The 23,033-nt window shown below is 45.4% G+C and overlaps 2 protein-coding genes across 5 annotated transcripts in view; one reads left to right on the forward strand and one right to left on the reverse strand.

Annotated features, from left to right (window-relative positions):
• The window catches only part of TNFRSF1A (TNF receptor superfamily member 1A), a 31,552-nt gene extending 29,238 nt beyond the window's left edge, over positions 1-2,314 (reverse strand). Inside the window, exon 1 of the mRNA XM_048504632.1 lies at positions 2,114-2,314. Coding sequence (XP_048360589.1) covers positions 2,114-2,152 — 39 coding nt within the window. The 5' untranslated portion in view covers positions 2,153-2,314. The remainder of the gene's footprint in view (positions 1-2,113) is intronic.
• A 3,231-nt stretch (positions 2,315-5,545) lies between these two features.
• CTC1 (CST telomere replication complex component 1) overlaps positions 5,546-23,033 on the forward strand; it is a 44,778-nt gene continuing 27,290 nt past the window's right edge. For all 4 annotated transcript variants that reach the window (XR_007245095.1, XR_007245094.1, XR_007245096.1 and 1 more), the window contains exons 1-11: positions 5,546-5,802; positions 8,889-9,123; positions 9,624-9,817; positions 11,221-11,365; positions 12,069-12,368; positions 14,342-14,470; positions 15,296-15,519; positions 17,849-18,023; positions 18,103-18,306; positions 18,803-18,929; positions 20,268-20,382. Coding sequence is in view for 1 of the 4 variants with exons in the window: in XM_048503798.1 (XP_048359755.1) it covers positions 5,579-5,802; positions 8,889-9,123; positions 9,624-9,817; positions 11,221-11,365; positions 12,069-12,368; positions 14,342-14,470; positions 15,296-15,519; positions 17,849-18,023; positions 18,103-18,306; positions 18,803-18,929; positions 20,268-20,382 (2,072 nt within the window). In the remaining 3 variants the exon portion in view is untranslated. The remainder of the gene's footprint in view (positions 5,803-8,888; positions 9,124-9,623; positions 9,818-11,220; positions 11,366-12,068; positions 12,369-14,341; positions 14,471-15,295; positions 15,520-17,848; positions 18,024-18,102; positions 18,307-18,802; positions 18,930-20,267; positions 20,383-23,033) is intronic.

The raw sequence follows: 23,033 nt of genomic DNA on the forward strand, positions 1-23,033 counted from the left end.
GAACTTCAGAGTGAAAAAGCTGACTCAATTTTATTTAGAAAATGTTTCTACTGCCTCTCTAGAGACTTGCTCTTAGCAGCTCTTAACTTAAAGACAGAACAATAAAATCATAAAAAGAAACAGCATCAAATATTTCCATGACAAACAAGTCTTAACAACAAACCAGGCCATAAAGATACCATAAAACAACATCTAGCAAAGCCTAAAATTAAGAACGTAAAGCAGCACCTGTGCTAGAAATAGACCATAAAAAATAAATGGAACCTAGAATTGACAATCTCCAGGGGCCCCCCGGAGACCGTCCTGAGTTACATCTTCAGACTGCCGAAATCAGTTCCCCAGGTGGAGAAGGCCACTTCATCGAATCTCAGCTGAGTTTTCCCCTCTCCCAAAACTCTACCTTCCACAAGCTTTACCCCAAATCTCCAGGAATTCCCCAAGTTGGAGTTGGCAACTCCAGGAACTCCAGCTTGGTAAAATGAAATGCCTAATGGCAGGTACTGGACGACCCTCAACAGGATGGACTCTGCAAAGGCAAGGAGCCAGCCCTGAAAAGACCCTGTCTCTTGCCACCAATCCTCTCATCGCTGGGGGTCCAGACTGCAAGGCATAGGGCTTTTAAAGGAAGACTTTAACTGGCAGGTTTCACATCCCCCCTCCATTAAAACGGGGCCTGTGCTCTATCACAGTGATGGCGAACCTTTTCGAGACCGAGTGCCCAAATTGCAACCTAAAACCAACTTATTTATCGCAAAGTGCCAACCCGGCAATTTCACTTGAATTCTGAGTTTTCAGTTTAGAAAAAAAATTGTTGGCTCCAAGGCATGCGTTACTCAGGAGTAAGCTTAGTGAAGCAACCATGCAATGCTTCAAATGGGTGAATCACGATCCTAGGAGGGTTTACTCAGAAGCAAGCCCCATTGCCAGCAACCGAGCAGGTAAAGGATCATGCCCAGACCAGCCTAAATGTGTGTGTGTGTGTGGGGGGTGATTTTCCACCTCCCTCCCACATGATGAACTCTGTGCGCGAGTGCCCACAGAGAGGGCTCTGAGTGCCACCTCTGGCACCTGTGCCATAGGTTTGCCATCACTGCTCTATCAAGTGCAACAGAGCACTATTCTAACAAAACCAGCAGCTACTTCCATCCAGTACTTCCATCCAGGTGTTAACTAGCATAGCACATCACAACTAATGAATTGCCTCTGAATCGGCTGCATTTTTACATAATTATGTTTTACGCTGTTCTCCCTCCATTTCACAGCATCTTGGCTTGGTGGGTTTTTTTGCTTACACCTCCTTCATTAAAAAAAAAAGCCCGGTTCACACGTTACACCGAACACATCTACATTCTGTCTGTACACGCACACATCTGTTTGTAAGAAACTGTCAACACGGGTTCATTTACAAATAAAACTGGTGACCAGCGCCTGGATATATGTGGGGTTTGTATCGCACGTTCCACTGCCCATGCACGGACTGCCATGTGAGAATTGATGGGCGCGCAAATAAAAAACAATATGTCTTATGCTGTATAGAGATTTTATGGGGGTTCACTTTAACTTGTAAACTGTGATTTAAATGCCCAGTGAGAAGACACTGCATTGAGTATGATGAAGCGGGCTTTAGTTAGGGTGGTCAACTTCAGATTGAAAAATTCCTGGAATTTGGGTGGGGGGGGGATTCCTGGGGAAAGGAGGTATGAGCCCACCCTCTGAAATTCCCATTGTCCCCAGGGGAACTGATTTCTACTATGAAGAGATGAATTGTGATTCCTAGAGATCTCTGGGCCCTGCTTGGAAGTTGGGTCCCCAGGGAAGCAGCTGCAGAGGGGGTAATCTGGGGAAGGATTTCACCAGACATCGATGGTATACCATAGAGTTTGCCCTCCCAAGCTTCAGGGAAGATGTCGTTTCAAGACCTGTTGTCATTCAGGGAGAGTCCAGGACCCCACTGGTGGCTGAGAGCCCTAAGAGATCACCCAGAAAGAGACTTCCGGTCACCTCTGTTGTTACCAGTCTTCAGGCCAGACCAGGGACGAGAGGGCAGCCACAGCCAGGAAGACGATTCAGTCCAAGCCTCAACTCCTGCCTAACTTCTGTCGTTCCCACTTACCGTGGCTGCTAAGACTGGGAACAGCCCCACCTGGACCATAGTTCAGCCAGATTGGTCTTCACATTTGCAAGCCGGGCTCCTGGGCCGAGAGGCCTCTCTCCCAGGCGAGAGGCTCCGAAAAGGGAAGGGGGAGAAACTTGCGTGGCTGGCAAATCCAAGTTCCTTATTGCAACAGGAAACCAACCAACCAAAAAAAAAAAAAATCAGAGGGAAGGGTGTGGAGACACGAACTCCCGCCCACAGACAGTCCAGAGCCTTTCCCAGCTTCAGTGCCCAGAAAGGATCCCGGCTTATCACACAAACGGAGCCATTCATCCATTCCCTCTCATCCATTTACTCCTCCAAAACTGCACTAAGAAGGCTAAAGGACAAGCTGGCTTTTCATCCATCCAGATTTCCTTCCCTCCCAAAAGGATTGCTTTATTCAGGGTCAGGCACCACAGAGAAAGTGCCCTTCCAGCCCAGTATTCATACATACAAAAGGGGGGGGGGGGGAGAGAGAGCCACCAACCCTTCACATTAGCTCCAGTGGCCTCAATATATATATATCCCATGCTTAGGGGTGCCATCTTCCAGGTACGGGCTGGAGATCTGGAACTGCAACTGAGCTCCAGACAACAGGGATCGGTTTCCTTGGATAAGTTGGCTGCTTTGGAGGATGGATTCGAGGGCGTTATAACCTGCCCTGCTCGCTTCCCAAATCCCACCGTCCTAAGGCACTGTCCTCAAAATCTTCAGGGAATTCCCAATCGGGAGTTGGCAACCTGCTTATCGCAGTAAAAAAGCACAGAGTGTTCTGGCACCCTAAAAATTTGCCGGAACCCTTCACAGGGAAGAACAGAGAGTCATTCTCTTGGACAAAGAGAAGAATTCTTGGATTTATATCCCTCTTTTCTCTCCTGTAAGGAGACTCAAAGGGGCTTACAAACTCCTTTCCCTTTCCCTCCTCACAGCAAACACCCTGTGAGGTAGGTGGGGCTGAGAGCTCAGAAGAACTGTGACTAGCCCAAGGTCACCCAGCTGGCATGTGTTGGAGTGCACAGGCTAATTTGAATTCCCCAGATAAGCCTCCACAGCTCAAGTGGCACAGCAGGGAATCAAACCCGGCTCCTCCAGATTAGAGTACACCTGCTCTTAACCGCTATGCCATTGCACACAGTATTAGTGGTGAGACTCTGACTTTAATGTCAGGCGATGCTCTCAAATTATGGCAAGTTAGAATGGGAAGAGGTGGCTCACATATCTATAATCTTGGCGCATGAATACACTCAGGTCTTACAACAAGTCTGCAATGCGGTCCCGTGCTACTATCCCAAGTATGCACAGTTTCCCATGGCTCATCAGCTTCTGCTGATGAGGTGAGACCCAGACACCGTGATCCATCATTCCCTTGTTGTTTCCAGAGAAGATGACTATAATGCGCTGCATGTACAGACTGTTTGTCTGCATGTACAGACAGTCCAGAACACAGAAGATCGGCGTCAGATGTAGATAGGGGCTAAATATAATGATAGGGTCCTAAACAGACAGGGTCTAGAGTTCTGCCAGAATTACAGCTGATCTCCAGACCGAAGAGATCGGTTTAATCCAAGGGAAATGGGCAGAAACAGATGTACTGGCAGTGAACCAATGGGCAGTGTCACTTCCAGTGCAAAACCAGAAATGGTGCCATCGCATTGGGGCCATGCTCTTAAGATTTCCCCCAAAGTCTATGGTTAAACAGTTGTCAAAAGTACTCTGGTCTGTCTATCTATTTTAAAAACTGTTTCTACTTGTACAAACCTACCAGAGAACTGCTTTAATCATCATAGGTCCCAGTTCCAGTCTGGCTGTTTAGGAATAGCAGCCATGTCGGATAGTGCATTTTCAGTTGGGACTTTTTCTTCCCCTTGCTGCTGTATTTTCTATGTTCTAGCACAAGCCTAGATAGCATTTGATCAGCCCACCCCACCCCATTGGTTGGGCGGTCCCGTGTAAATTGGATCTTCTGAACTTTCTGCTATTTTCCTTGTGTCTTTTAGCTCTGTTGCTGGTTTGTTGCCTGCTGTTTGCCTTTTTTTTTAAACTGCATTAAACCGCATTGCTGTTTTAACTTTTTAGGTACCTGTGGTGTCAGCATGGCTTAACTGGAATTTTCATTATTATTATCGTATTCCGAACAGCCGCTACTGTATATATTATTAGATACGAGTTATTTATAGCATAACTTATTGTATAGATAGCATACGATGTTATTTATAGCATAACTTATTGTATAGATTATTTGGTTGTACATTACTTTGAGTATACACAGAGGAAGTCAAATAAATGTTTTGCCATCTGCTTGCTTTGACAACAATGTGGGTATTTGTGTGGTGTTCTGCATTAGAGTTATTTAAAATATTTCGGTACCCAAAATTCTACTGACTCAGACTCCAAGACAGGACACTAGGGTGATTTTTGCCATTATAGCTCTAAAATCCTTTGTTAGGCAATTGCCGTAACCTACTGTCCTCACCTAGCCTCAATTCCCCCTGAAATGTGATGATCACAGTACAGGGTGGATGTGATTATCCGGTGCAATGTGTTGATTATATCACAAAACTGCTGTAAACCATTCTCCTTCCACTCTTTCCAGTGCATTCATTGGATAACAACGCTGGACACCATTTCAACGTAAGACCTGGCCATGGCTCCCTGTGCCACTGCAGGTACTTTAAAAACCACTTCTTCCCAAATCATCTGTCAAAATTTGAGAGCACCTGTCAAAATTTGAGAGATTCACTGACACCCCAGTGCTTCATGCGTCCTGTGAGGGAGGTCAGCAAGGCCTTTTCAGTGGTGGCCCCGCGATGCAGTTTCAGTTTGAGAAATCGCTCCCTCTGTTCAGGCTTTCTTATGGTGAACAGTTTTAAAGTCATATCCCTTATGTAGGCTCACTGCCTTTTTGAGAGTTATTATATCATATCCTGCTTGTTGGGGAAGGGGTGGGGCGCAGCTGCCAATCAAAACCCCGAGATCGCTCCAATGAGTAGGTTCCCGGCGGTGAATTCGGAAAGTCCCGTCTCCAGGCTAAAAAAACAACTGCCTCTCTAGGAATTTCCGTAATCCGTCCGAAAGCCTGTGTGGGTGCCATAGAGACGTTAATGGCGGTATGGCCGCTCTATCCCTTGACATGTTCATGGTCCGCTTCTAGCACTAGAGTTATTATCGGATCGTTGGGGAAGGGGTGGGGCGCAACTGCCAATCAACCCCCCGCGATCGCTCAATGCGCGGCTTCCCGGCGCTGAATCCTGAAAGTCCCTTCTCCAGGCTAAAAAACAAACAAACCCCGCCACTCTAGGAATTTCCGAAATCCGTCCGAAAGCCTGTGTGGGCGCCATAGAGACGTTAATAGTATGGCCGCTCTACCCTTGACGTGTCTATGGGCCGCTTCTGGCACTAGGAGGCAGCCTCCTTTCCCGCGCTTTTTTGGCGCTGAGGCAAATGGAGCCGCCCTCGTTTCTTTCTCCCACGGACGGCGATGGCGGATCCCCTCGTTCGGCCCTGGAGCGCCAATGGCTGCGGGAAGCGCGGGACTTCGTCCGCCGGGCGCTCCTCCCCCGCGGCCCGGCAGCGGAAGAGAATGACCCCACCGTCCCTACCTGGCCGCGCTTGAACCGCGCGCTTTGCCAGTGCAGAGGCAGCCCAGAACCGCCGCTGGGCTACCGGTGAGGGAGACGCGCGGTCATTGGTCGGCAGCTGGCTCGGAAGCGTTCTGCGCATGCTCAGAGCATGCCGGCGCTTTCGCTGCTCATGTTTGTTTTGCGAACTTTGAGATTGACATTTGAAACGCTGAATTAAGAAGGACGCCGTTCAGAAAGACGTCTATATAATTAGCGCCTCAGTTTTTAAAAGATGGAGCACCGGTTTGATTTTGCAGGGCTTTTGCGTTCTTAAATCCTGTCGCCATTGTTTATGGCTGGGTTTTATTGTAGCGGTTCTTAAATATTTATGAAGCAGTAGCAGCTTCTAAACTCTGCCTTTGGGAACAGTTGTATGCACACGATTTACACAAGGTTTTTGCGTTGGTTAACGTTGCACACATTTTGCATTTCATTTATGTTTGTAGTTTGCTTTTCTTGCTGAGTCAGTGCAGTCAATAGGAAGAGGCATCTAATAAGCAATGCAATAGGACTAGGAACTACAGAATTTTAAAGCAGAGTAGTCATCTGAATGAGTATTAAACGTGCCATGTTAATCAGTGCATAACATGGGATGTCATGAGTAGAAACACAGTGCCTTTTTCATCTGTTATGATGTAGCAGTATTTCTTTCATTTAAAAAAATCCCGAGCAATTCTGTTTTACATAGTTTTCAAAATGCCAGGGATGTGAGAGCTTTCTTGACTTCCTTTAGTACTGTGATGGCGAACCTATGGCACGGGTGCCAGAGGTGGCACTCAGAGCGCTCTCTGCGGGCACGCACAAACAGAGTGCCCTCCCCCCCCCCACATCTAGGCTGGCCTGGGTTGCTGGGCTCGATTGTTAGCATTAAACCTAAGACCTAGTTTTGGGGAAGCAGTGTGGGTAACCCTGATAAGCACTGTTAAACCCCACTGATTTTCATACAAAGAACTAAAGCATGATCCTTTATCTGGGAGTAAGCTCGGTTGCTGGCAATGTGGCTTGCTTCTGAGTAAACCCTCTAGGGTCATGATTCTCCCGTTCGAAGAGTTGCATGGTTGCTTCAAAGCAAAGCCACCTTCTACCACCAAGCTTACTCCCTAGTAACGCACGCCTCTGCGCCAACCATTTTTTCTATACTAAAACCTCAATATTCAGGTTAAATTGCCATGTTGGCACTTTGCGATAAATAAGTGGGTTTTGGGTTGCAGTTTGGGCACTCGGTCTCGAAAAGGTTTGCCATCACTGCTTTAGTATTTATATGGTGCATTCATGAGTACTAGGTCATATTTCGTGGCCATTTAGCGTGTTTTGCAGAGGCATGGTTCAAATTTTAGTTGCTTTTTTCTGCTATCCTTCTTAAAACAATTAAATTATGTGAATTGCTTTGAGTCTTGTTGATGTGGGGGAGGGAAAGTGGGACACAATTTAAATAAAACAAATATTAATCCATTTGTCTTTAGGCCTCTATCTACAACTATAGTGCTGTTCTGTGTCTTCTGGCTATTGGTTCTGACCTGTCCCCCCAACCTCCCAGTTTGGGAAACTGCTGTTTTACTTGGTTAGTTACCTCCAGAGGGAGAATTGTACTATTTTGGTGAAGCAAAAAGGAGTACTGTGAAACCTTCAAGTTTTTGTAATGGTATTACCTGGATGTGGAGACTCTCTCTGAAATCAGCCTCTCTGACACACTGATTTATTTCCTGAATATTAAATACTAATTTTGAACTTCATTTATCGAGTAGCTAAAACTCTGAGATGAGCTTACGGCACACACAGTTAATTAACTTCCCTAAATTCTGAATGCTGTGTTGGAAGGAGAACTGCCAGCAGACGTAGAGCGGTACTACTCAGAGTAGGCAAGTATAGACAGTAGTCCACCTGTATATATCTGACATGCACTGCAATCTCCCACCTCCAGATAGAAGAAATACTCCACACAGTAGGCTCTTTCCAAAGAAGGCTTTTACCACAGAGTTGCTATATGTACAGGATAATATATACAGAGTTCTGAAACAGTCAACCAAAGTGCTTCGCCAGACACTGGCTTCCCAAAGGAACAACAGTACAGTACAATACAGTTGCTTATATACCAATGATAGCGAACCTTTTCGAGACTTAGTGCCCAAACTGCAACCCAAAACCCACTTATTTATCGCAAAGTGCCAACATCGCAATTTAACCTGAATACTGAGGTATTAGTTTAGAAAAAACGGTTGGCTCCGAGGCATGCGTTACTTAGGAGTACGTTTGGTGGTAGTCGGTGACTTTGCTTTGAAGCAACCGTACAATTCTTCCAATGGATGAATCACGACCCTAGGAGGGTTGACTCAGAAGTAAGCCCCATTGCCAGCAACTGAGCTTACTCCCAGGTAAAGGATCGCACTTTAGTTCTTTGCATGAAAATCAGTGGGGTTTAACAGCACTTAACAGGGTTACCTACACTGCTTCCCCAAAACTAGGTCTTAGGTTTAATGCTAATAATTGAGCCCAGCGGCCCAGGCCAGCCTAGATGTATGTGTGGGGGTACTCTGTTTGTGCGTGCCCACAGAGAGGGTTCTGAGTGCCACCCCTGGCACCCGTGCCATAGGTTCGCCACCACTGTTATATACATTGTTGAGCCAATCACTGTAAAGGTCACCCGGATCTAGTTTGAACCAGCTGCTGTTGCCAGTTGTCACAACACTCCCTTTTTGCTGACTCATGATTCTGCTGATTAGGATATGATCACCATGATCTACATGTCATGACAAGAACTTCATCTGAATATGTTTTGGAACAAGGACCTTATGACGTAATGGAGCAAACAGATATAAAATAGTATCACTTTTTCCTGGGTCTGTTTCCTGTGCCCTGGAGGGTATAAGCTGCTGTAGTAATGAAAACTATCTTCAGATTCCGATAAGACTTGTCTGCTCTTAAACGACTATTATCCCAGCTGAACTGAAGACGTGGCTATATTTCTAACAGCAGTTTTATCAAACTTGCGTAATTTTAATTATTGATATCTACATTTATGGTCTGTTTTTTAAAAACTCATTTTAAATTGTGCCGTTAACGGTAATAATCATACTAATGAACATGTTGTGGTTGTATATCTAATTCTGTAATCGCTTACTTTTGTTTTTCAGCCTCATCTCTGTCTCAGAACTTCAGTCCCAGCAACATCAACCTTGTTGTAGCCATCTGAGCTGGAGCAGTGATGAATTCAGGAAGTGGGCTTGCGACACCAAAGGCCTCTTTCCTGACCAGAGAATTTTGCAACGAGCGCACTTGATCCTTGTTGGTTACCTAACAGATGGGAAGGATGAAGTCACAGATGGTAGCTTGTATGTTCGAGACAACACAGGCACACTGCCCTGTGAGGTAGGGTGGGAAGATGTACTGTTTTTATCCTTTACGGAGCTGCCTTGTTTCTAGTGATGAGACAGCCTGTAGAATGAGGATGGTGGGTCTTCAAAATCCTTCTCATTTGATGTACAACCTGAGAAGCTACCTGTGTGGAGAACGTACTGTGTGATGGACTATCACAAACTAAGGATAAAACAACTGCTTCCTAGTAGCCGTTTTGGCAACCATGACAGCAATGGCCATATTTATTTATACATGGTTGTGCCACATTTATTTAGACTTTAATTTAGACTTGGAGAGAGGGACATACATGGGGAGAGGGCAGCATTACTTTCAGCTTGCTATCCATGGCACAGCAAGCCTCTTTGAAGGCAGTATTTCTGTGATGTCCCTGGTCCAGCTACCCTCTCTCTCCCCCCACCCACAGGAATTGCAGTGCCCAAAAAGTATTGTTCTTGAAGGACTGTGATGTATCAACATGACTTAGTGAAGATGTTGGTTTTTTGTTTGTTTAGGTCTTACATTTTGAACTTGAATGGCTAGAAAATCTTCTGCTGTTCCCCAGTTGGACGTACATCCCTCCCAAGAACCCGAGCAGAGCTGGATACTTGGAGATCTTAGCAGATCCTGTTGAAGTAATGCCTGGTCTGGAGAAGAGGATCGATATCCCGCCTGTCCTTGACTTGGGGCAAGCTGCAAAGCTCCTCAGGTAAAAACTTGTTCCCTTGAAACGAATAGAAGTTGCTGCTCCATTGGCTACCTGTCTTCTGCAAATGGAGCAAAAGAATCGATGACATCATTTGAGAGCGTAAGTGCCCAAACTCTGTGGTGGTTTACTTGGATAAGTAATGGTTTACTCAGAAGTAAGCCCCATTGCCAGCAGCTGAGCTTACTGAGCTTATCTGATAGAAATCTGGGCTTTTCATAGATAATGTAAGATGTTTGTTTCAAGAAGCAAAGCAGCAAAGCTTATAGAGAAATATTAAGCAAACAAGGTATCCCTTGTTCAATTCCACAACCCGTCCCAAATCGCTTCCCAAAGCAGGTGAGTTGCTGGCCTTTCCAAAGAAGGTGGCCCCAAAATTGTTATTCAGTGTTATTAGTGCATGTGGAGCAGCAGTGGCGTAGGAGGTTAAGAGCTTGTGTATCTAATCTGGAGGAACTGGGTTTGATTCCCAGCTCTGCCGCCTGATCTGTGGAGGCTTATCTGGGGAATTCAGATTAGCCTGTGCACTCCCACACACGCCAGCTGGGTGACCTTGGGCTAGTCACAGCTTCCCGGAGCACTCTCAGCCCCACCTACCTCACAGGGTATTTGTTGTGAGGGGGGAAGGGCAAGGAGATCGCAAGCCCCATTGAGTCTCCTGCAGGAGAGAAAGGGGGGGATATAAATGCAAACTCTTCTTCTTCTTGTTCAACAACCCACAACCCGTCCCAAATCACTTCCCATAGCAGATGAGTCACTGGCCTTTCCAAAGAAGGTGGCCCCAAAATTGTTATTCAGTGTTCTTAGTGCATGTCATTTGAGAGATCTAAGAATGGATCTCCTGAACAACTGGACTGTAGTTCTAAAGGCTGCAAACTTGACTTGCAGCCGTACTGAGAAGGTTTTGCATTTATTTATTTTATTAGATTTCTATACCGTCCCTCCCTGCTCAGAGTGGTTTCCAACATTGTATACACACAGTAAATAATTGGATTATAATTAAATTACTAACGATTTAAACATTTTTTTAAAAACTGCAAACATCTACTAAAAGCAAGATAGAGAAAATATCCCCTTCCATTAATCCCCAAATTTTCAAGGAGGGGCAGATAAAATGAACCTGTTGTCTAACACAGGTGGTCAGTGGGGGGGATAGAGGCCAGAGTTAGGAGGCCAGATGATAACAGTAGCTGCCTCAACCGTGTACTTGGTGGAACAGCTCTGTCATAAAGCTCCTGCGGAATTGCATCAAATCCCACAGGGCTCTGGTGACATTGGACAGAGCGTTGCACCAGGCTGGGGCCAGCTGGACTTCCCTCGGGTCAGGACCACAAGCAAGTTTTCATTCGATGATCATGACAGAGGGAAAGCTAGATATAAAAGTAATAAGTAATTTCCTTCTCAAGGGCTCAGTGTAAGAAGGAGGAAGAGCTGAATGTGGCAGGGGAGCTGTCCAGACTCAGCACAGTCCTCTCCATCCACCGCAAAGTCTTCTTCTTCCTCTTCTTAAATAACTTTGGCTCCGATCCCTACGTTCCAGTCCTGGTGCAGGTGAGTTGGTTGGGTGTCTGGCCGGATTCGGGCAGCAGCTCAAGAAAATGTATTTTGTAAGTTAGTGCTTCGCTTTCTTTTCATGTCAGATTGCTTCCCCACGCTGCACAGTTACGTTGTAACAGAATGCTCAATGTGTTGTCGAAGGCTTTCACGGCCGGAATCACTGGGATGCTGTGTGGTTTCCGGGCTGTATGGCCGTGTTCTAGCAGCATTCTCTCCTGACGTTTCACCTGCATCTGTGGCTGGCATCTTCAGAGGATCTGAAGATGCCAGCCACAGATGCAGGCGAAACGTCAGGAGAGAATGCTGCTAGAACACGGCCAAACAGCCCGGAAACCACACAGCACCCCAGAATGCTCGATCTCGATTGCTGGATGACCCCAGGGGCCAATTTTTCTGTATTGTCCATCGCTTAATAGCGTAAAGTTTAATTCGCTTTTATTGCATTGTTTATCATAGCCATTATACTGATCTCCCTTGTATTTTTAAAAAATGGTTCTATACTATTCCTGGAGAATGTAGAAAAGTAGATGGTAAATGAAGTCAATTAAAACATCAGTAGAGACATGCCAGTGTTGGAGTTTGAATTAGACTAGGACTGGGGAGAATTCATTGTCTATCTAATGTACACCAGTCTGAGCTTCTTGGAGGAAATATAGGATGCGAATCTAATGTGTTCCCCCTTTTTTTACTCCACAAGTCTCCCCACTTGGTTTGGCATCATGTTCTACAGCTGGGGCACAGGTATGTGGTGACCGCTCTAAAAATATCTTCCCTCAAAGCATCGGGATTGAGAGTGTTCGTCACCAGCTCTTCCTCGCACCTTTTACCATATTGTCTGGAGAACGTGATGGAGCCGTTTGAGGACAGTATTTCTGAGGGAAGTTCAGTTTTGTCTGCTTCGCCGGTCACCAGTACGCTGCTGAGCAGTTCCTTGGAGCTGGGAGAAGAAGGCAAGCCAGTGGTTCCAGTTAAGAAGTCCAAGGTGATCTCTTACGTGGTAGGTACACAAGCATCCTGTGTAGAAAGAGTTCTGCCTCGAACTTTATCCCTGCACTGTGAGATTCCAGACGTTTTGAGAAGAGTTCTTGGATTTCCCTAAAGCTGCTCAGCATATTTAAATATTGTCATTTTAATTTTTCAAATAACTATTTATTTCACCTTTTATTAAGAAGAGCCCTGCTGTATCAGACCAAACGGTCCATCTAGCCCAGCATCCTGTCTCAAACAGTGGCTACCCAGTTCCTCTGGAGGTCCAGTAACAGGGCACAGAGGCTGAGGCCTTCTCCTGATATTGCCTCTTGGCACTGGTATTTAGAGGTTGACTGCCACTGAATGGAGAGGTTCCCTTTAGTCACCATAGCTCTTAGCCGCAGATAGACCTCTCCTTCATGAAACTGTCTCATCTCCTTTTAAGGCAAAGGTATCACAGATGTTTCTCAGCTAACAGAAAAAATAAAACACAAGAAAATGAACAGCAATTAACTTGCTGAAAAGAAATCTATAATGCGTCCTCTAAGGCTTTTATCTACTCCATAACACTGGAAAGCTCCAACTGAGTAAAACTTCCAGGGTTTATGTTTTTCAGGTGATTTAAAAATTATGTAAACAAACCCAATGAGGCTTAGACTGTCAGAATATTTTGTATGATGTTGCTCTAAGACTACTCTTAACGGCCCGACTCAGATTCCTTCCCAAATGCTGTCAATCACTCAGTTAATCAATCAGTCTATATTACGGTTATAGACCAGCATAAGGTAGATACGATACTCACAATTGAAAGGATAAAATAGATTTAAGCTGTAAATATGTTTCTAAATGATTCTACTAACAGAAAAAAAAAACTGGGAACACAAAAATGGTATGGGAACATAAAAGGAATGGGATAGGTGTAAATATTGAAAGGGGAAAAAAGATCTAAGGGGACAATAAAGTTTGCAGATAAAAGAAGAAGAAGAGTTTGAATATATACCCCATTCTTCTTTTTTGTAAGGAGACTCAAGGTGGCTTACACGCTCCTTTCCCTTCCTCTCCCCACAACAGACATTTTGTGAGGTAGGTGAGGCTGAGAGTGTTCTGAAGAACTGTGACTAGCCCAAGGTCACCCAGCAGGAATGTAGGAGTGCAGAAACACATCTAGTTCACCAGATAAGCCTCTGCCACTCAGGTGGAGGGGTGGGGAATCATACCTGGTTTTCCAGATTAGAATCCACCTGCTCTTAACCACTACATCAATAAGAAAACCTTAGTATTAATTAAGCCTGTTCTACAGCACAGACCATCATACGAACATAAGAAAGCCTTCTGGATCAGACCAGAGTCCATCTAGTCCAGCACTCTGCTACTTGCAGTGGCCCACCAGGTGCCTTTGGGAGCATCCTGCGACGTACTTCAACTGCTGCTTCACAAAACCCAGCAGCACTGTGTGTTATATCAGATTCCATGCCTTCCCGTCAGCTAACCTGATGGGACGATTCCAAAATATTCCAAGGCACAGGAGAACTTGTGTGTGCGGCTCAGGGGAAGTAGACTCAGTGTCACATATCTTACTGCATTGCAAGTTACACGAAGGTGAAAGGGAGTTGTTAATCCAACCATTGTTAACTCGTCATGTATATCCATTCATAGATAATTCAGATACAAATGCTGTAAGAATGCTATTAGAAGATCGTGTTTCCGCCATTTCACAGAAGGTAGCTAAATTTTGTATACTGGTACACAACAAGCGTAATTCCTTATTAAGACAAAGAGCTGTACTGTGTGACGAGGACTGTAATAATGCCTGAAGTTAATGTTGTTTATTAATAGATTTTATAATGGATTTACAATTTATATTATATTTTTGTATAAATGGAATGCTATGTATTCACATGTATTCTGTTCTTAAACTATTGGCTGGCCTAAAGGCCGTAATAAATATCTATCTATATCAGATTCCTTACCAAACGTTGTATTTACCCGTTCATTCCTCAGGGCACTATCACCCAGGTTCTGAATGCTCAAGCCGGCCTCTATGAACTGGATAACAAATTCACCCTGTGTCTTGCTTACCAGCAGCAGTTGAATGCTGGCCGCGCGCTGCGACCAGGAGCGTGCGTGGAGGTGAGGTGCAGGGCAGGAGGCCCGGTGTGGTCACCTTCCCGCTCTCTCTGGGTGCACGCTGTGTGAAGCAGAGCTGGGGCTTGTGGGAATAGTGGGGCTATCGTAAGCGACTTTCCGTGAACGCAGCTTGGCCAAGGAAAGGGACTGCGTTTGATCTTTACAAAAGGGCATTAGATTTGGGAGGTGGGGGGTGGCATTCAAAAAGGGAGGAGAGCTTCTCTTGCCTGGACCCTAAAGCCTAAAATAATCCATGTTGACTGGGGGATATAATAGCAGTGTGGTTCTGGATTTTGCATAACCCAGTGATAGCAAACCTTTTTGAGGTCGAGTGCCCAAACTGCAACCCAAAACCCACTTATTTATTGCAAAGTGCCAACACGGCAATTTAACCCGAATACTGAGGTTTGAGTTTAGAAAAAACAGTTGGCTCCAAGGCGTGTGTTACTCAGGAGTAAGCTTGGTGGTAGTCGGTGGCTTTGCTTTGAAGCAACTCTTCCAATGGGTGAATCACGATCCAAGGAGGATTTACTCAGAAGCAAGTTCTATTGCCGAGCTTACTTCCAGGTAAAGGATCGCACTTTAGTTTTTCGCATGAAAATCAGTGGGGTTTAACGGCGCTTAACAGGGTTACCTACACTGCTTCCCCAAAATTAGGTCTTAGGTTTAATGCTAATAATCGAGCCTAGTGGCCCAGGCCAGCCTAGATGTGTGTGGGGGGGGGGCACTCTGTTTGCGCGTGCCCACAGAGAGGGCTCTGAGTGCCACCTCTGGCACCCGTGCCATAGGTTTGCCACCACTGTGCTAACCTATGTGCTTGTATCTCAGCTCAGAGACGTCCACCTTCTGCAGAAGCCCCTGGCTGCCTTCCCGTTCGTCCTTGGCGCCTGCCTGCACACTACTCTCACGCTCAAGAGTTTTTCCAAGCAGAGCATATTACACCAGCCAGTAGCCTCTTCCGGGAATCTTTACGTCCAGCTGCTCTTGCGTTACAACTTAACCTTGCCACAGTATTTGTTTCTGGTCAGCTTGCTACAGACGTTGGAGCAGAGGTGAGTGGCTGAAATACTAGTGTGGAAGGTTGGGCAGCTTTTATCTTTTTCAGATCTAAAGGCCTAGTTCCCCTCCCTCCCCACAACTTGAAAAAAAATTCCGATGGAAAAAAACCTGGAGATTTTGAGGAACACTAAAAAAATAACTCTTGAACCCCACCCTCTTTTGGGAATGAGTAAAAATGCTCTAAGGTTTTTAGGTTTTTCTCAAAACATGAGTATGAAAATGTTTTACACAGGAGAATCTGCAGCATACATATACAGCACATTTTCAAGTTCAGGTTTGTTTTTTGCAAAAGTTAATAGCTTTAATATGCTTGGGACTACATTATTAATGAGTTCAATCTTTTCAAAGTTCTAAAATTTAGGGCCCATGGTGGCGAACCTTTGGCACTCCAGATGTTATGGACTACAATTCCCATCAGCCCCTGCCAGCATGGCCAAATTGGCCATGCTGGCAGGGGCTGATGGGAATTGTAGTCCATAACATCTGGAGTGCCAAAGGTTCGCCACCACTGACTTAGGCTGATTCCGCATGGGCCAAAAACAGCAGCGTGAAAACAGTGTGAAAATGGTGTAAAGGGTTTAAAACGGTATAAAAGGGTTTATACTGTTTTCACACCGCTGTTTTTGGCCCATGCGGAATCAGCCTAAGTCATCAATTCATTTTTTTTCTTTTTTATCTGTATATTTTATTGTAAGCTTCCAATTGTCCAGAAATTTATTCAGATTTCTTTCTTTAAGCAATAATGTAAGCTTGGCTATTTCCACTAATCCTAATACTTTTAGAAGAAGAAGAGAGTTTGGATTTATATCCCCCCTTTCTCTCCTGTAGGAGACTCAAAGAGGCTTACAATTTCCTTTCCCTTCCCTCCTCACAACAAACACCCTGTGAGGTGGGTGGGGCTGAGAGAGCTCTGGAAAGCTGTGACTAGCCCAAGGTCACCCAGCTGGCGTGTGTGGGAGTGCACAGGCTAACCTGAATTCCCCAGATAAACCTCCACAGCTCAGGCGGCAGAGCGGGGAATCAAGCCCAGTTCCTCCAGATCAGAATGCACCTGCTCTTAACCACTACGCCACTGCTGCTCTCACCATTCTTCAGTTGATGGAATAGCTGGCATTTTCCAGTTTTGCACATATAGTATTCTTGCTGCTGTTGTTCGATATAAAAATAAAGATCCATGTTTTCTTTCCAAGGTCCCATCCATAAGCCCCCTTACCCCTCACCCCCAACCCTCGGGTTTCATGTTCTTGTTTTCGTTTTCCATTCTCTTTGTATAAAATCTCAAATGTCATGATACACAACCCATTGCTTTTCAAAGCTCATTCCATGTCTATAAAATGCCTCATGTGGTAAAAAGGCACCTCAGTGTTTTCTGGCAGGGTTTGCTTTAATCTCAGAACGTCATGTCTAATTATGATTATTGAAGTCCTTGTTGGCTTTAGCTTAGTCATACCAAAGACACACATTCCATCCAAACTTTAAATCATGCCCTTCTGTGCCAATCAGCCTTCTGTTTCTCAATGTAATTCATTACAGTGGAACCTCGGTTTTCGTTGGTGATCTGTCCGAAAAGAATCGATGAAAACCGAAACCGATGAAAACTGAGGCAAACTTTTCCATAGGAATCAATGTAAATCCAATTAATCCTTTCTAGGCACTCCAAAAAACATACCAAAAACACATTTTTGGTGATTAAACATAGTGTTTAATGCTGAAAACAGTAACAAACCATAACACTAGGAGCAGCTTCAGAACCAGTGGACCAATGTTGCACCAGAAAGCTGTCCAAAGAGGTCTGTTTCTGATGCCTCTTTAAGATTTGTCTGAAATGGGGAAAGACATTGTCATTAAACAAGTTGCAGACACGGCCTGCCACAGCTTTGTCCGGGTGATTTTTCTCCACAAACCCCTGCACCTTACTGCAAATCGATGAAAACCGAGGCAAATCGATGAAAACGGAGACAAATTTTTCACTGAAAAAATAGATGAAAACTGAAGACAATGAAAACCGAGGTTCCACTGTATTTTAACCAGACTAAACAGCATGATGCAAAATACATTCTCATATCCGGTAAGTTTAACCCCCCGGGTTTTTTTGCATCCTGTAATATTTTGTTTAACTCTTTGGGTTTTTTGCCCCTTTGCTAGACAAAATTTGATATATTCTTCTGCCATTGCTTAAACAAAGTGTCATTGAATAGTACTCGTATTGTTCGAAATAAAAATAATAAATCTCAGTCAGACATTCTTCTTCATCACTGAAATTCTTCCCAGAAGGGGTAATGGAAGATTATTGCATTTCAAAAAGTCCTTTTTGACTCTTAGGTTCTGTTGTTTCGTTCGACGGCAAGAACTTTTGCTCTCCTCTGGTCGTGATGCTACAGGGGCAGCTGAGAAATTTATGGTTCCTATTCTGAACTCGTTGGTGCCACCTGGCAAACAGGCAAGAGACATACATCGGGAGATCCTCGCAGAGAGGCACTGCTGTCCCTTACAGAAGGTAGAGGGGTCCTCCTTTTGCTCTGCTCTTGGATCTTCAAGTGAGGAGAGAGTTTGATTTGTTTAATCTCCCTTTCTAGTGCCACATTCTGGAAACTCCGTGCCAGATTCCATCTTTCTCTTCGCTGTTTCCTGTCATTGAAAAGAGATGTCTGGAAAGTTTCAGCCCTTCGCAACAGATGAGCTCCACCCCAGAGATCCAGCACATAGGCGCCCAGGAGTTGAATCGTAAGCTCGCCTGGTCCTACTGCACGTTATCGGCTGAGAGCTTTAACCCCCCAGTGGTAAGTGTTCAATCTTGCCTTCTAACAGGTGGCAAGGAAGAGTACCCACTACCAATGTTCCTTGGCCTCGCCCCTCCCTGGTGGGAAAAGCCACGCCAGAAATGCTCTTGCTTTCTCCAGGGAAAGAGAGAAGCGTGGATGTAAACGGTGGCGTGGCATAGTGGTTCAGAGCAGGTGCACACTAATCTGGAGAACCGGGTTTGATTCCCCGCTCTGCCACTTGAGCTGTGGAATCTGGGGAACCAAATTAGCCTGTGCACTCCAACACACACCAGCTGAGTGACCTTGGGCTAGTGACAGTTCTTCGGAGCTCCCTCAGCCCCACCTACCTCACAGGGTGTTTGTGGTGGGGTGGGGGAAGGGAAAGGAATTTGTAAGCCCCTTTGAGTCTCCTTACAGGAGAAAAAGGGGGGGATATAAATCTAACTCTTCTTCTTCATTTGCACAGAAGGCTGTTGGATGTTTATTGCTTTTATTACTTTGTTTCATTTTGCAGGTGTTGCTTGGAGTACTGAGGTCCTCTCCCAGCAGAGGCTCCCTGCAGCTACAAGACAGCACAAAAGCACTTCCTTGTATAATATTCCACAGGGACGAAAGTCCTTTTGTGGACACTTCTCTGATAGGTGAGCACTAAATCAATAGCATTACTGACTCTTGCTATGACTGCCTCTGTGTAATATTAGACACAAGCGTGCCCTAGCAGTTGGCGAGCTTTGCTTCTTCTCAGACTTCTCAGTTTCTCTGAAGGAGAAATTCCAAATTTGGGAGGACGAATTTTAAAAATAAAGACGTGTGAATTTCCACAAGAGAACATACATGTGAAAAAAAAAATCAGAGATGGTTTACTCCAGACCTGGGCATTATATGGCCCGCGGGCCACATTCGGCCCGCCGGATTACCCTGACTGGCCTCCCTGCTGTGCTGGGGAGCGAGGCGTCTTTGAAAGCCCCACAGAAGCCGGTTGCCTTGGCTGCCAGCTTCTGCGGGGCTTTCAAAAGCGCCTCGCCCCCCTGCCTTTTGGCCCGCCCCTCCACAATATTTTCTGTTTCTTTTGCGGCCCCATGGAAAAAATAATTGCCCACCCCTGGTTTACTCGCTTAAAATTATTTTATCTGGAGACTTTGGTAGTGGTTTGAAACCATTAGAACTGGGGGAAAGGAAAAACTAGTAGTCTCTTTGCTGTCTTGCATAATCTTATGTATATACACTTGTGTGTGCGTGTGTATAAATTTATAAAATAAATACAATCTTTTGTTTAATGCTCTGACTAAGACGATTGATCAAATTATAACTCCTCTTTTGCTTTCAGAAAAATCTCTGGCTTCTATTTCACCTCTTTCCTTTCCACTGTGTGATAAATAATCTCAGGCTAGAGATAAAAAGCATTCACAGTTTTATACCCCTTTGTAGACAAAAAATTTTTTCTCTCTGTCTGGAGAATTTAAATTTGTTCATGCAGATAATTTTTCTCCACCTGAAGGAGGCTTACAAACAGTACAACAGAGAGAATTAAATCCCCCCAAATCTTAATGTCTACATTCGGTAGCCGTTTTAGCCACTGCGTGCCCAGCGCAAGCCCTGTCTTTGGCCCTGTGTTGGGGAATCCCTAACCACAGCCTGCTCTGTTTGGGAGCTCTCTACCCCACTGTGAGCCTCCCAGAGCAGGTAAGAATGGTGAAGGCGCGTAACTCTGGGCCCCATCCTCAAATTTTGCCCAGGAACCCAGAATTGTTCAGACCAGGCATGGCCTGCAGGATTGGGGCCACGGAGGCAAAGATTCCAGTACTGGCTGGAAGGGAGAAAAATAGTGTAAACTGAAATTAGGATAGCTCAGAGATGATTTGGCTCAGGTGAGTCCAGAGGAGCTGTTCCCTCTGTCCGAATGATATACATATAACAGAGACTATCCGTTAGCTTGGCTTGATTATTGGCTTGGCCTTTCTTCTTCTTTTGGACTGTAGGGTGTCTTCTGCAGATAAAGAAGTTCCAGCTTGGGGTGGAGCAGTTTCTTCAAAGTGATTTTCCGTCCTGGCAGGAGCTGAAGTCGGCGAAGTACATAAAGGAGAAGAAAACAAGGTGAGTCCTTTCTGTTTTGGGTTCGTGAGTGTGACAGTCGCAGAGCCCCTGAGAGGATGGGTCAAGGCCCGTGTAGTGGGATACGGAGATCCAGGAACCCCTAACACGGAAGGCCTTTTAGATCTTTGCTGGAAGGAAGAAAGGCAGACACTGTCCTAAAGTGTTTAGGCCTCCGTGTGTGAAAAAGCAGCCTTACAGGTGATTTTTTTTTTCTTGCAGTTTTCTTTTGTCACACATCCTGTTTGTTATCCTGCTGTTCATCAGGGAACTTGTGCCACATTTGGTACAGTGTTATCCTCTGGCCATCATCCTAGAGCAGTGGTGGCAAACCTTTGGCACTCCAGATGGTATGGACGACAATTCCCATCAGCCCCTGCCAGCATGGCCAATTGGCCGTACTGGCAGGGGCTGATGGGAATTGTAGTCCATAACATCTGGAGTGCCAAAGGTTCACCACAATGGTCCTAGAGTGGCAGGTTCTTGGGGTCTGTTTTCAAAGCCACTGTCAGGTTTGCTTGGTTTTTATAGCGCTACTTTGCGAGACCCAAACAAGGCTGTTAGCAACAAGACGTTTCAGAGGTCATTAATTCATAGGGCTGCCTTAAGCCAGAAGGGGCCTGATAGCCCATAGCACACAGTTTTCTCTAAAGATGCTCTCACGAAACCAGCATCTGTGTCCCACTCACCTAATTGTAGCTTTACAAAACTAGCAGCTCATTCTAGCTTTAGCCCCCCCCCCCCCCCCGCGCAGCTGTTGATGCCAGCTGTCTTTGCAGTTTTCAGTTTTCACACCTGCCCAGCAGGATTGGTTGTCTGTGTGACTGTCTGTCTTCTTTCAAAGAACCTATTGAGGACTTCATCCTAATTTTTGTCACATCTATACAGAGCTTTGGAATGCTGCAGCACAGAGATGTCCAACTCTGGCCCTTCAGATGTTCATGGATTACGATTCCCCTCAGAGGGGAATTGTAATCCATGAACATCTGGAGGGCCAGAGTTGGACAGCCCTGCTGTGGTGCACATACATTATGTCTTCATAACCCTTGCAAGAGCTCTGTCAGAAATGTGGTATTACCATACTGTTATCTTAGCATTTATAAAGCATCAGCTCATGTTATATCTGAGTTTTTCCCCGGGCTTGAACTCAGCATAGAGCCTGACATACTTTTTGTCTTTCTCCCGCCCCGGTTTTCCTGCTGGCCCAAAACACAAAGGCGTGTGTGTGTGTGGGGGGGGGGGGGCTTTCCCTTGGAAATTGTCCCCCAAAACAGGAAGTTGACATTCCTGTGGTGAAGACTACTAATGTAAATAACAGAGACTCTGCTTGAGAGACTGCAGTGAAATTTGGTGTGTTCACTGTTGATAAATTGTATCCTTCACACTTGCTTCAGCTCAACTCCATACCCATTTTTAACAAGGTGGTAAAACAGTGCCCAATAAAGTTGTTGTGTGATATCTAAAATGAGGTATTTGGAGCATTACTTGCTTGAGTGTTGTGAATGTGATATTTGTCATTTGGAGCATTCACATACACGCACACACACGGTGCAGTATCAAAGACACTGTTTTGGTAATAAGCGCCATTGCGTCGGATTCTGATCCGCCAGCTTAGGGCTGGACAGCACTGCAAGATGTACGTAACGGACAAGTCCAGTTTTTAAAATGTGTGTGATGCGTTATTTGATGAAACAAACTGATTTCACTCAGGTGGTGGCGGGGACTGTGTGCCACTACTGGAAATCCAAGTGGAGAACCAGGGTAGCCAGCTGTGAATCATGGTTTGCTTGCCCATGTTACATAAGTGCCTTCATGCACTCCTGAGTTGCCTTAATTTTCTTCCCCACTACATGTGCCAAAAAGAGATTTATTTCTTCTGACAATGGAACCAGCCCATAGGATTTTTTTCTGTTGCTGGCAAGAAAGCTCTGTGAGCACCCGGGGCTATTTGTTGTGTTTTTTAATACCTACCTTCTGAACGCTCCAGGGCCTGTATATTCTGTTTGTGTTCGGCGTGGGTTGTGGCTTCAGTAACTAAAAGAAACAAGCCCTGCAGTGTGTTGTCGAAGACTTTCATGGGCAGAATCAGCTGGCTGTTGTGGGTTTTCCTGGCTGTGAGGTCGTGATCTAGTGGTTTAAACTCCTACCTTTTTGCCTGCACCTTTGGCTGGCATCTTCAGAGGCATGATGTCATGATAAGTTGTGTTTCTTAAACAGTAAGTCTGTAGCTGTTAGGCCCTGGTACAGCGGTCAATAATTCAGACTCTGGATATGAATCAGAAGCCTACAATGAAATGTCAGCAGAGGCTCAAAGGGCAAGAAGCCAGTTCTTAAGTCCTGGCTCCTTGCAAGCAACTTTATTCCTTTCAGTTTCCCGCTCATTGCCCCCCCCCCCCGCCCATCTTCCCACAGATTAATGGAACAACAAATTAGTGGAACAAGGTGTGAAGAGCATTGTCATGGAGTACAGAATGTCTCAAGTTCAAGAGATAGTCTTCACCAGGGAGCCTCTTCACCCCCCCCCCCCTTTAAGGAGGCCTCGGGCGAGATCACCTGCTTACCGTATATACTCGTGTATAAGCCGAGTTTTTCAGCCCCATTTTAAGGCTGAAAAATGCCCCCTCGGCTTATACACGAGTCACCGCTTACCAGCC

Source organism: Sphaerodactylus townsendi, linkage group LG07 (genome assembly GCF_021028975.2).
Source record: "Sphaerodactylus townsendi isolate TG3544 linkage group LG07, MPM_Stown_v2.3, whole genome shotgun sequence".
In the NCBI taxonomy this organism is placed as follows: domain Eukaryota; kingdom Metazoa; phylum Chordata; class Lepidosauria; order Squamata; family Sphaerodactylidae; genus Sphaerodactylus; species Sphaerodactylus townsendi.